The sequence below is a fragment of the Balaenoptera physalus genome (genome assembly GCF_965194825.1).
Source record: "Balaenoptera physalus genome assembly, chromosome: 1".
Taxonomy (NCBI): Eukaryota; Metazoa; Chordata; class Mammalia; order Artiodactyla; family Balaenopteridae; genus Balaenoptera; species Balaenoptera physalus.
Window position 1 is genome coordinate 186,049,112 of NC_138882.1, and position 13,592 is coordinate 186,062,703.

General features: G+C 42.3%; 1 protein-coding gene across 6 annotated transcripts in view; it reads right to left on the minus strand.

Moving 5' to 3' along the window:
- Positions 1 to 13,592, minus strand: part of PRDM2 (PR/SET domain 2) — a 118,463-nt gene that overhangs the window by 91,561 nt on the left and 13,310 nt on the right. For 4 of the 6 annotated variants that reach the window (XR_014251775.1, XM_082417035.1, XM_082417036.1 and 1 more), the window contains one exon: positions 12,905 to 12,978. Coding sequence is in view for 4 of the 6 variants with exons in the window: in XM_082417035.1 (XP_082273161.1) it covers positions 12,905 to 12,913 (9 nt within the window). In the remaining 2 variants the exon portion in view is untranslated. Of the gene's footprint in view, positions 1 to 10,884; positions 10,944 to 12,904; positions 13,571 to 13,592 lie in introns of those variants that run through there. The other 2 variants (XM_082417039.1, XM_082417037.1) reach the window with 2 other exon arrangements.

Genomic DNA, 13,592 nt, shown 5'->3' on the forward strand with positions numbered 1-13,592 from the left:
AACATCTTTAGGAAATCAGGAGAAGCAGGTAGGACGGCTTGCCTAAACAGGACCACCCTCTCCCCCTTCCTTATTTTTCCTTCATAGCTCTTACCACAATTTTAAATAATTACTTGTATAATTATGTGTTTAATGCACCTCCCCCGTGAGACTGCAGGGAAGACAGATTGTGTCCATCTCACTCGATGTTGCTTTCCCAGTGCTCAGCAACAGTCTTGAAATGTTTGTTGTCACTTAAGTACTTGAATGAATAAATGACTCTTGCAAGTTAACTTAAACCTTTTTTAGAAAAAAGAAGGCTAGGAAAAATTAAATAGCAGAGTCACCTATCTGAAAGCATTTTCTCTATGAGTGCCTGAATTTTGTGAATTTGACGTAGGTATTTCTGGGTCAACGTAAGGATCCTGTTTTCAGAAAATGTGATATACTCTCAATTCCAAGCAACCGGTTTACAAGTAAACCTTTGGAACAAAAGAACATTTAAAAGAAAATTTCTCTTCCCAACACACTCATAAACTGGGATGTCTTTCATATACACACACACACATCTCTTTTATATATATATATATATCTATATATATATATATCTAATACTATATATATATATAGTATTAGATAGATAGATAGATAGACAGATAGTATTAGATGTAATACCATACTCTAAACAGGGTCATCTTGGTGCTTACACTAAAGAATCACAATCCTGGGAATACTTCTTAGGTTGATTTTGTCTAAAAGAAACTGTAACGTTTAGTTAATTTATTAAAAGATTTCTGAGTCCCTTCTGTGGGCCAGGCAACGTTTTAAGCATCACATATGCCTTAACAATGTTATTACTCTAGTGAAGCAGACAGACAAAATCAAAGGTATACAATGCTTGGTACGTATCAATGCTCTGAAGAGAAATCAAGCACAAGAAGGGGACACAGTGATGGGAGAAGGGCCAGGGTGCTATTTTAGACAGAGGGCTTAAGGAAGACCTCTCCAGCAGTAGGAAGTGAATCATGTGACAACATGCAGGAAAAACAGGCCAGGAAAGGACCTTGCTGAGTTAGGAATAAGCATGGTATGTTCAGAGAACAGACAGGCAAAGAGACCAATGTGTCCACAGCAGAGCGGGGAAGAGAAGAGAGGCCAGTGCTGCGTGTGTTGGGGGGGGGGGGGGTGATGCCACTGGAGAACCGTGAACCACACAGAATGAGAGGGGTAGAAGGTAAGCAGCCGGAGGCCAGGCTGCACACTCCAGGGGGGAATCATGGCTCTCCTCTTTCCAGAGGGGCCAACAGCCTCCCAGCACCCCATCCCTGCGTCCCAGAATAAAGGCACATTCCCATTTCAAGGGTTCCTGACACTGACCACTGTGATCAGCACGGGGGAAGCTACGAGGAGTTCTCTACTTTCCTGTTATGTAATAGAAAACACAAGAACTCTTTAATTCCCTACTTAATGAAGCAAGTATCAGTGAACTGATCTGGATTGGTATGTACTAAATTTAACGTAGTAAGTTTAAGTTAGTAAGTTAGTTATTAACTGTTAATTGACCTCCTTAATTCCATGTCTCCAACTTCCTACCTCAAAGTTAAAGAAAGTCAATATCCCCTCTCTCCCCCAACTAATGGCCACAAGTTGTCCACCATTCAATCACTAACACACACTTCCCGCGTGCCTGCTCTGGGCTCGCATGTGCTGGCGGTGAAGATACTACAGTTAATACAGCTGACCCAGGCCCCCTTCTCAAGAGGCTCACCGGCAGAGGAACTCTTATTATTCTGCTTCCTAACACAAGAAACCTTACAGGTATTTGGAATCTCCAGTTTTGACCTTGCTGCGGAGCCTCTTAAAGGTCCTTCTACGCTTTCCTGCATTACTCCTCCTCTGGCCGAGGATGACCTTCCCATGCTGGATCATGGGGAGCTCAGGGAACACGGCTCTCACTCCTTCCTCTGGGCCAAGCTCTGTGCTAACAAGCACTTTCTGCACATCTCCTCGCCGAATCCTCTCCATAGTCAGAGCTGACGCTGACGGAGTATTCAGGATACTAATCAGACACTATTCCAAGCTCTTTCTACAGCACCTCGTTTAATCTTTACACTATCATGCTGGCTGTGGGTTCTTTTATAACCCCATTTTACAGATGAAACTGAAACCTGCCTATACTCACAGCCAATAAGTGGCAGAGGTAGGATTCAAACCCAGACAGTCACGCTTCAGGAGCAGGAATCCCAAATACCATGCCTTAGAGTAGCCCTGTCAAGTAACTTTCCCAAATTACATAAAGTAGTGGAGCCAAGGTAAATTCCAGACAGGAGTCCACATTTTAACTACTAAACCAGTGGGGTCTCGCACTATAATCCGGTGGTGCCTGGGAAGCCCTTTCGAGGGTCCACAAGGTCAGAGCCATTTTTATAATAATACTAAGATGTTATCTGCCTTTTTCACTCTCAGATGTGTACAGGGGAGTTTTCTGGAGGCTCTGACATGTGATGATGTCATCATTCCACTGGCTAATGGAATGTGTAATTGTTTAATCTTGTGTTTTAAATTTTCTAAGTCATGAATAAGGCCTGTAGTCTGACTAACATCACTGTACCAAGTTGATTCCGTGGTATTGATACTGTACTAGAATTAAGACGTTACCATCGGGGAAGCTGAGTGCAGAGGACCATACAGGACCCTACTACTTTTGCAATTTCCTGTGAATCTAGAATTATTTCCCCCCCAAAGTTTTAAAATTTGTTTCAATTTCATGGTAAATATCCAAATACACAATGCACGTAAACAAAAAGCTTGAGAATGGCTGGACTAAAAGGAAGACCACCCCTGACCTTCCGGTACCTCCCATCTCAGGACTGAGAGGCAGAGGACAGGAGACGGTGGTGATGCGAGGCACGAGGGAAGAGGCTGGATCCACATATTTGTGCCGCCCCGCCTCCCCCCGTGCCAAGCTTCCTGAGTACAACTGGAGGGCGCGCTCCCCTACAGGCACAAGGGTTTGTTTGGTTTTTTTAAGGTTTCATTGCTACTCACCAAAGGAGAACAAGTAAAACAGACTAGAACAAACTGAGTTAAGTGGCTTCAAAATACTAAAGGCAACAACTTATCATTGATGCCCCTGTTAGGGCTCCTGCAAGGATGGACAAGGAGAACAGAGTTCCTACCCTTTGCTTTCAGCCCCAGATGGTGGGACTGCGACCCCATCAAGGCCTGCGACTCCTAAGGGAGCCAGTGTGTGTCGGTGCTCCAGGCCCCCGCCCTACCCAGAGGAAGCCTGTCTCCACTGTCCTACCGGGCAAGGGTCCCCATCAGGCCTGCGTCCCACGCTCTCACCTCTCGCTGCACACTGCACTCTGACGCACTGACGGGTTGGCCTGTTTGATGGCCTCTCCACCAGAGGCAAAGCCGAGGTCCCAGACACACAGGGCAGGTCTGTTTCACTCGCCCTGCCCCCGGACCCGGCACAGGACGCATAGCTCAGAGCAGTGGTTGCAGTGAACAGTCAAATAAACAAGTGTCTGGCAGCCAATGCCAAGAGGTCCAGGCGCAGAGACGGCTGTAAGTGGATACGGCTCGACTGGTAACGGAGTCCAGGGGAGTGGATGAGATTGGAGAGCCGAGAGCAAAAGAAGAGTGAGGACGAGCCCTCCGGATGCCACTGTCTCAGAGTGAAAGCAGCAGAGGAGGCCTAGAAGAGGACAGCTCAGAGGCAGTGAGGTATCAGAAAGGCCAGGAAAAGGCTCAAGGAAGGGAGAGAGGTCAACAGTCAAATGCTGCTGGTGAGGCTTCAAAATCTGCTGTATCTGATCCCTTCCTCCAATGCCCGCCGCCGCCATCCTTTAAAGCTGAAATAGCACAGCAATCCCCACCCATCCAACAAATGTCCAGTCTCTGTCCCACGTGCCACCACAGCGCTACCCTAGGAACCTAGGAAAGCAACAAGGAGGACATGGGGTCCTGCCCACCTGCGGCCCACAGCCTAACATGGGAGACCGGCGGGGTGTTCCCACTGGGACCACTGAAAGAAAGGGTGTGATAAACAGAGATAAGGAGGGGACTCTGCTTTAGTTAGGGTAGCTGGGGGTGGAGCAAGTGCATCTCAGAGAATGACACAGAGACTTGGACTTGAAAGATGAGAAGGAGCCATGTGTGAAGGACTGAGCATTCCAAAGAAACATCCTGAGGAGACAAAGGGCTTGGCAAGTTCAGGAACAAAAAGAGGCCACTGTGGCCAGGTCAGAGTGAGCCAGGGAGAAAGCAGAGGCATCCGCCACCAGACCCCGCAGAACCTTCACGACCAAGATGCGGAGACCAGACGGCCTTTGGAGAGCAGTGGGGCACTGCAGGGTTTGGGGCAGGGGAGTGACAAGATGTGACAAAGTCTTCTGGCTTCTAGTCTAATCCATATCAACTTCTCCAAACCCTCTGCCTTCTCTATTAATCAACCTTATAAAGTATCTGGTTCAAAACTCTTTTAAAAACATTCTAAGTAAAATCCTGTAGTTCCTCTACTGGTTTTTAGAAACTTTCACAGTTCAAGGGAAGCAAAGAAAATGAGGTACCTGAGAGCCTTCTCACCCTGACATACCCGTGCCCCTTGTCCAGAAGGTTCTGATGCAGGGTGGGAATGGAGTGGGGGCTGAGCAGGAAAAGGAGCTTTCTGTTGCCTCCCGGTGAGTCTGATACTGGCAAGACCGAGTTGCAACTTCTCAAACTACCTTCATCCAAAGCAGCAAACTGTGGACCTACAGCCTTTCAAGTCAGACAGTTTGTTTGGTATACCCACAGATTGAAAAAAAAAAATTCTATTGGAAGAAAACTCCCCATTTTACTCTTAAAAGTTCCTTCCTGGGGCTTCCCTGGTGGCGCAGTGGTTGAGAATCTGCCTGCCAATGCAGGGGACATGGGTTCGAGCCCTGGTCTGGGAGGATCCCACGTGCCGCGGAGCAACTGGGCCCGTGAGCCACAATTACTGAGGCTGCGCGTCTGGAGCCTGTGCTCTGGAGCCTGTGCTCCGCAACAAGAGAGGCCGCGACAGTGAGAGGCCCGCGCACCGCGATGAAGAGTGGCCCCCGCTTGCCACAACTAGAGAAAGCCCTCGCACAGAAACGAAGACCCAGCACAGCCATAAATAAAAATAAATAAATAAAAAATTTAAAAGAAAAAAAAGTTCCTTCCTGGCCCCTACAGGCACAACCCTCTGGCTCTTCCTGCCCTCACCAGCCTAGGTCCTCTTTCTCCTCTGGGGCTCTCACAGCCTACAATGACCCAGACCACTGGTCCTTCTGACCCTCAATTCCTCTGACCAGTCAATATCCTCCACATCCTTCCGGGTCAAGTTCACATCCCAGTTCCTCCATGAAGACATTCCAAACAATGCAGGACTGTCCACTTTTCTGGCTTCCTGTACGGTCAGCTTTATGCTCTATACATATAGTACTTCAAGGCACGTGGAAAACGATTCCATGAGGAGAGACAGACTGTTGGTGAGACGATCAATTAGGAGGTTTAGTAAACAAGGAAGACATTAAAAACCTTAAAAAAACCAAACAAACCCTTGTGCCAGTCTCGGTCTGTACTCAAGCAGTAACACTGATTAGAAGTTATTTTACAGGGCAGAATCGAGACTTGGTTACTGGCTGAAGATGATAATAATGATACTTACAGCGTTCCCTATATGCTGGGCACTAGCCTTAGCGCTATTCATTTATTACTCATTTACTCTTGCCCACAATCGCATGGAATGGGCACCGCTATTATCCCTATTTAACAGGTGAGAAACAAATACCAAGAAGGCAAGTGACTTGCCCAAGTTTACACAGCTGGAGGGGAATGTGAGTCACAAGACACCAAAGGTGAGGCAGAGCTAAACAACCCTATAACCTTCTCTACCAAAGCTTTAATATCAGAACAACAAAAAATGTAAGACTTCTGCCACAGTTCCTTCCACACTTATGTAAGGAAATGCTATTCAAGTTGCTAATTTCTTTCTTCAAATTTCAGAAATAATCTAATATTTTCATTTGGAAAGACAATGTCCTGGATTTTATAAAAATTGCTAATTTACCTAGTAAAATACATGATTCAAAATGAGATTTAAGGGCCATCATTATTCAATGCATTAGTTTCCTAAACTATACACTCACTAGTTGAGTTTTAAGTAATAACAACAGATTGGAATCACCTTACTTGGAAGGCTTTTTTAAAAAATGTCTTTAGTGTCAATTTGTATTTATAGTTACCTACAAAAAATATAATTCTATATTAATAATATGCTACAACAGCAAAAGTGGTTTTGATTTTTTACACCATATATATTTTTAGGATTAGAAAAAAAGCAGGGGAGATACCTAAAACGAAAGATAGTAGCCATCCCACAGTTTCACCAAATCTTTAGAAGTATGATTATGAACAGATTTATCTAGATGGTCAGATGGTCTCCCATAAAATATTTCCTGTAAAAGGAATAAACCACTAATATGCACAACAAATGGATGACTCTCAAAAACATAGGCTGACCAAAAGGAGATAAACACAAAGAAGTACATACTATATGATTCCATTGACCTGAAATTCTAGAATGGGAAAAACCAAACCATAGGGACAGAGAGCAGATCAGTGGTTGTCTGGGGTAGGGGCTCGGGGAAGGACTAACTCCAGAACAGCAAGAAGGAACTTTTGAGGGTGATGGAAAAGTCCTATATCTTGACAGTGATGGTGGTTACATGAGCGTAGACATTTGTCAAAACTCAACACTTCGAATGAGTATATTTCATTACACATAAATTATACCTCAAAGTTGATTTTTAAAGTAAAATAAGTAAATGAATCCTATACTCTCCTCTTTAAATCGTGCTAAAATGAGACTTTAATGCTCTCCTTTGCTTTGAGCATTCCTTTGCTCAAAAACCTCCAAAGGTGTCCCATCTCCCTGAGCAAAGTCCACTCTGGTCCTCACAATGACCACAGGTCTGACCCAACACCTCTCTGACCCCATCCGCTCTGCTCCAGGCACGTGTGCTCTGGAACCAGCCTGCTCCACTTCCTCCCTACACCTCTCTCTTCACACTCTCAAATAAACAGTCACTGTGTTTAATATGTATCAGAACACTGGCACTGACTGCTATTACATAAGGCTGCATGTACTATCTTACACAGGCAACACATACTAATGTCTTTACTTGTTTTTTTTTAAAGATGCTAAATAGAGTCCCTTTTTTTTAAATTATTTTATTTCATTTATTTTTGGCTGCATTGGGTCTTTGTTGCTGTGCGTGGGCTTCTTCTAGTTATGGCGAGCGGGGGCTACTCTTCGTTGTGATGCTCGGGCTTCTCATTGTGGTGGCTCCTCTGCGTTGGGGAGCATGGGCTCTAGGCACGCGGGCTTCAGTAGTTGCGGCACGTGGGCTCAGTAGTTGTGGCTCGCGGGCTCTAGAGCGCAGGCTCAGTAGTTGCGGCACATGGGCTTAGTTGCTCCGCAGCATGTGGGATCTTCCTGGACCAGGGCTTGAACCCGTGTCCCCTGCACTGGCAGGCGGATTCTTAACCACTGCGCCACCAGGGAAGTCCCTAATGTCTTTATTTTTAAAAATATAAGAATAAGCAAGCTTTACTGGTATTTCATTTAAATTTATATCAGTAACTCCTTTTATACACTTCATCCAAAGACGGATCATAAATGACTACATCAGTTTTAACCTATTTAATTAAAGCACCTCGTTTCTTACATCACTGGGGAGCAACAGCAGTGGGTAACAGGAGAGATCAGATTCCACATCCCTTAATATTAAGAATGCAACATTGTATATTCACACTAAGATACATATTCCTGCCACAACAGACTAATACTAATCACCATAGCAATTGTTGTCACCAGCAAAAGACATCCAAGAATCAGAGAGTATTAAAACACCCAAATTCCATGAACAATTCTTTGTTTAGACTCGCAAACCATACTCTTAGTTACTATTCTGGGGGCAAACAATGGAGGAAAAAAAATCAAACAAGCTTCAGTTTCCTAAAATAGCATTAAATTGTATTTGCTTAAGGAATGAGTACGACTGCAATTAACAACAAGCAGATGGGGACACAGAACAAGAAAATCTTATACACCATCTCTGCAAAAGAACAGCAGTCAAATAGTTCTGAAAACACTTTCAAAAGTACCCTCTTTCAAAAAGCTGGCAGGTCCATTAAGCTTCCAACTAAAGAAACTGTCCTCGAATATGGTATTAATAGTGAACAAACATATTACTACATTCTTGTCTCTAACAATCCAGTCTCTGCAGCACAGGAAGAACGATATTCTAAAAAGTGGAAACCAGATGATGTCTCTGTCCAGTGGCTTCCCACTGCATTTAGAAGAATAGAAGATAAACTTCTCCTCACGGCCCTGAAGGCCCTATAAATCTGGCCCTCATCCCTCACACCAACTTCATCCTGTCCAGAGTCCCTGATTGTCAAGCTCCAGCCCCTGGCCTGCTCTCCGCTCCTTGAACCAGCAGGCTCAGTCTCACCTCAGAGCCTTTGCACTCACTGTTTGTTCACTCTGCCTAGAATTTCTTTCCCCAGATCTTCATATATCTGGCTCTTGGTTATGACTTGAGTCTCTGGTCTATTATTAATCACTTCTTCAGAACAGCCTTCCCTAACCATGTAATCCAGAGAACCTCTCCACCCATCACTCTTTATCACATTACCTTATTTCACTGTCTTCACAGCACTTTTCACTATCTGAAATTACCTTGTTTGTCATCCTGCTTTTTAACTGTCTCCCTCTAAAAGTATGTGTTACAAAGCTGAGCCCTTGCCTACCTAGTTCCCTGCAGGCAGAATCCACAACACACTGGGATGCAGTCTATGCAGGATGAGTGAGGGGATGAGAGAACATTCAGAACAGCTGAAGTAATGGAATATGGATCTTTCCATTATCCTGATGGCTTACCACAATTCTCAGGGTTGGGTCTGCAGCATCAGTGATTAAAAGCTTCTTCTGTTATTTTAGTAAGTAAAACTTTAAAACAGGTTTGGAACACTAAATTGCTTTGCTACTGATTACTGGCGATACCATAGACCAGTGGTCCCCAACCTTTTTGGCACCAGGGACCAGTTTCGTGGAAGACAATTTTTTCCACGGGGGCGGTGGGGGGAGCGGTCCAGGCGGGAACGTGAGCGATGGGAAGCAGCAGATGAAGCTTCGCTCACTCGCCCACCACTCACCTCCTGCTGTGCGGCCCAATTCCGGTCTGCCGCCCAGGGGCTGGGGACCCCTGCCATAGATGACTGATCAGTATACAGAGATGCTGCAATCATAAAACTACTATACTGATAGAAAGTTTCCTATATTAGTAACAATTTGAGTTATATAAAGATTCTTTAAAAAAAAACTAAGTGTGATTCAATAAGTTAGTAATCAAGACAGCAGCATTAAACCATTAGGGCTTAAACTTACACAGTGTTATATGTCAATTATATCTCAATAAAGCAGGAAAAAAACAATCACTGGGGCTGTACCTAAATATTATAGTTCTCTTCTCCTGCCAAGCACCTGATGGGCTTGCACTGCTTTCCCCACTTGAGTTTTAAGTTCAATGCAACCATTGGAGTAACTCTAGCCAATTAAGCAGAAGTAGAAGAAACATGTACTGAGACAAAGCCTCCATCATCCTTGGTTCTTAAGCAACTAAAATAGCAGATCCACACTGGATGTGCAGCAAGAACAAGAAATAAATGGTTGCTGTGTAAGACCCTGAGATTTTGGAGCTGCCTGTCTGTAAGTGCAGCATAACACAGCTTATCCTGACTGGTACAGCAGTATAGCATGGTGACCAAGAACCCCTGGGCTTTGGAATCTGACTGGCCTGAATCAGAATCAGATTCAGACTGAATCTGAGTGAATCAGAGCTCTATCACTTACTGTTTGAGTGATCATGGGCCTCTGGCCTTAATGTCTTCATCCATAAAATAGTTATAATACCTACTCTTCATAGAGTGGTTGCAAAAGAATGAATTGAAAGAATATATATGTAATACGCATTGCAGTGCCTGGCATGTTGGTTAAGCACTCACTACGTAGCAAGTGGCATTAAACCCTAGAACATCTACTTTAAGCGACTGAGAGCATATTTGCATTATGGAACTTTGCTCACCTTGGATGTTCTATAAAGTAAAGCATTCTAAACTCTTTGCCCATGAGACAGCCATTTATAAAGTTCTGGATTCTCCTAGATAAATCTAGGAAAAGATAAGAAGAATAGTGGAACAACTCAAAGTTAATAGGGATGGGTGTGGAATGACAGTGAAGTAAAGGATATCTGTAATTTGAAAGTGGAAAGAAAAGAAAATGGAGAGTGAGGGGAGGAGCTACAGTGGCTGCAAAGGCTGGATTCTAAATTAGAAAGATAAGAGATAGTAAGAAAGGGGTAAGTGCTGAGAACAGACAGAAAGAGAAAGAAGGACAAAAAGCATGTGGGTCTGGAGCTCTGTGGAGCCCAGGGCTGAGGGTGGAGCGAGAGCCCGGCTAGCCACACCAGGCACGACTTGGAACATATTGATAAGACAGCAGTCCAAACTGCTGCTTCAACAGTCAGTGTTTAAAATGTCAGGAGGCTTTGGACTCTGCCGTTTCTTCTAAAGGACTCACTTGTAAACAATATGGTATGCTCACTCCTGGGATCCTTTGGTTCCTAAAACTCAGCTGTCAGGCATGTATGAGCGAAAGATTCTGTGCTATTGTCTTAGAAACTACACCAATCATAAGCGACAGATCTGACAGCTAAAATTCACCAAAGCAATGCTGATCAGTCCCCAGAGAGAAAAATCTAACCCTAACCTCACCATCAAGATTTTAATTAAAAATCAATCTGGTTCAAGTTAAAACTTCTTTAATACCTGAATTTTTGTGTAGTTCTTTTGAAGCTTTTCAAGCACTTACTGCTCAATTTCACTGGCTGAAAATAAGAATAAATGCAAGAGGGAAAAACATGAAGTGTCCTGAAACAATTCTTAATTTTTAAACATCACTGGGACAATTGTTGAAAAACACTCATAGATTGTATGTCATGCTATAGTAATCAGGCCTCAATATCATGGGACCAATACTCCTCAAATAATAAAAATATAACTAATGATGCTGAAAATTTTACTCATAAAAAGCGGACAATTTTTATAATCCAAATAAAAGTTTCACTACTACCAGACCATTTAAATGACACCCATATCAGAAATGTGCTAGCCACTAGAAACATAGGAGGACACTTTTCCACTGATACTTGGCATTTGGCATCAAAGGCAGTCCTCTGTAGATCTGATATTAAAACTTGTCAGGAAGAAAACCAAATTGTAAAAGATCCAAAACAAGAAATGGTTATTACTATGACTCTTTTGAATGGCATGTGGACTTTCTTCAAACACAAGTCCTTTTGATATAAATGGAATATTAAAGCGAAAGTGTGAGGTGTCAAACAGGTCTGAACACATTCGAAATGAAATACTATTAGCTTAGCACCGTTAGCCACCTGAAATAAATGGCTGTTGAAGAGTGATGCAACCTAAGTGATGTCAGTATTTGGATTCCACTTTGGAAGCATTCACCATCGTTCCAATCCAGAATCGAGACTCCTCTATCAACAGCTCCGGGGCAGTAGGAAAGCAAGGTCCATGGGGAGACCAGGTCAGCGTTAAGACTCAATCTTAAAAAAGGAAAATAAATGAACTCTACGACATATATCCGCACGTAACTCTGATGGACAATGGCGATGAACAGTCCATTCTGTTCTCTTCTCCCTCCCCCGTCTCACCATTTCAAAAATAATTTGCCTTCAAAAGCATGTCAGTAAATCTGCAAGCTTTAAACTAATAGCAACCATGTGCCCCATGTGTCTGCCAGATTCATTTTTTATGACGTATAGTCCTCCGCATTAAAATCAACGAATTTTTGATAAAGAAAGTAATGAAAAGAAATCAAAAGAATCCATTCCAAAAACTTCACGCCTCTCAATCCCAACACAGGACTGAATTATTAAACCTGGTCACTTAATGAAACTGGAGTTGTGCGCTCCAGTTAGACGCACCTGTAAATGGTAAAAAAGATGTCCGAAGTTTCAGTTGATTGAGAGTACAAAATGTTTTCAAGCCTGATAGTTTTAAGCTAAACACCAAAAACTACAGACTTCACACTTTTAAGTTCTGTCCTTCATATTTAAAAAAAAAAGTTTTATAAAGATTTCAAAAGAGAATGTTTCTGATATCCATACATTTCTATAACTGCAAGTGAAATGATATTAAGACCAGAAAATAAGAATCCTACTTTAGAACATATAAAATCTACATAACTGGTTCTACTCATCAGAACACCCTTGAGGCTACAGAAATACCCATAGCAGAATTGTTTAATCTCCAGGTAATCCCACACCCTCCTGTAAGGAGAAATACATCTTACATTTCAATATCTGCTCTCTTGTTTTTATTCTAAACGGGTTTTTCAAGGACAGAATGCTTAAAGGTTTCCATTCAGTTTTGGTCTCTAAAAATAACTTCCAATTTTCCCTGTGCAACCAATGCGTTATTACAAAATAAAAAGTACTAAAAATGAAAGCTTAATAAGCTTCAAAACAAACACAAAAAAATAACACTAGAGTGTGGCAGGGAAGGTAAAAAAAGAAAGTCTGAACTAAGGTCCCTAAGAATGAGTCCTCTACTCAGGGTTCCACAGAAACGCCAAATCACGCCAAAACAATGCACACTCCACGAACAAACACACACTATGAAAATGATGAACTAATGAATGGTATTAAGAAACAGAAAGGAAAATCTGGGAGGAATGAAGGTGTGTGTTATTATCTTTTAAAAATCAAGAACTGGTCTAACATCTAGGTAATGTATTTGTATAAATTCTTATTTTTAAACTCACCTGATTCATTTTCAATTCCTGTTGTGTTCTGAAAAGATACACACAACAAAGAAACTTCTTTGATTACATGAGCCCTAAAAAGAAAAACAGACAATTGTGATATGTACCTGCCTACAAATTTACAGTGATTTAAAACTACATACAGAACTGTAGAGTTTGCTCAAAGGGCTATTCATAAAGCAACTCCATGCCAGATCAACTTCAATATATGCTGAGAACTTACTTTGCAGATTTATTATCTACAATAAAATAGATGTCTTACTATTCTTTACTGAGGCTTCATTGTACTCTACAATTGAGAGCAGACTCATTAGAATGACATCAAATTTTTGCTTTGGAACTGAATCATCCCTAAGAAGAAATAAATTAGCTTTGTTAACAGAAACACAAAGCAGTGCTGAGTAACTTATTATGCAATGTAAATGTTCTTCTTTTACTTATATCAATACTGTGTTGAATACAAACACAATTAGACCGCTATTTTCAAGTTCCTGAAGTAGAAAGGTGGATTTACTAACATTTCCATGGAGAGTTCTCTTTCAGGAAAAGAATGAAAACTTTGAAGTAAAATGCAAATGTTTTAATAAAAGCTGTTTGGAAAGACCTACACTTATTCCTTTAAAATTTTTCTTCAATTTATTCATAGTATAGTAACAAGAAGACAAAATCATTTCTTGGAAATGCAAAT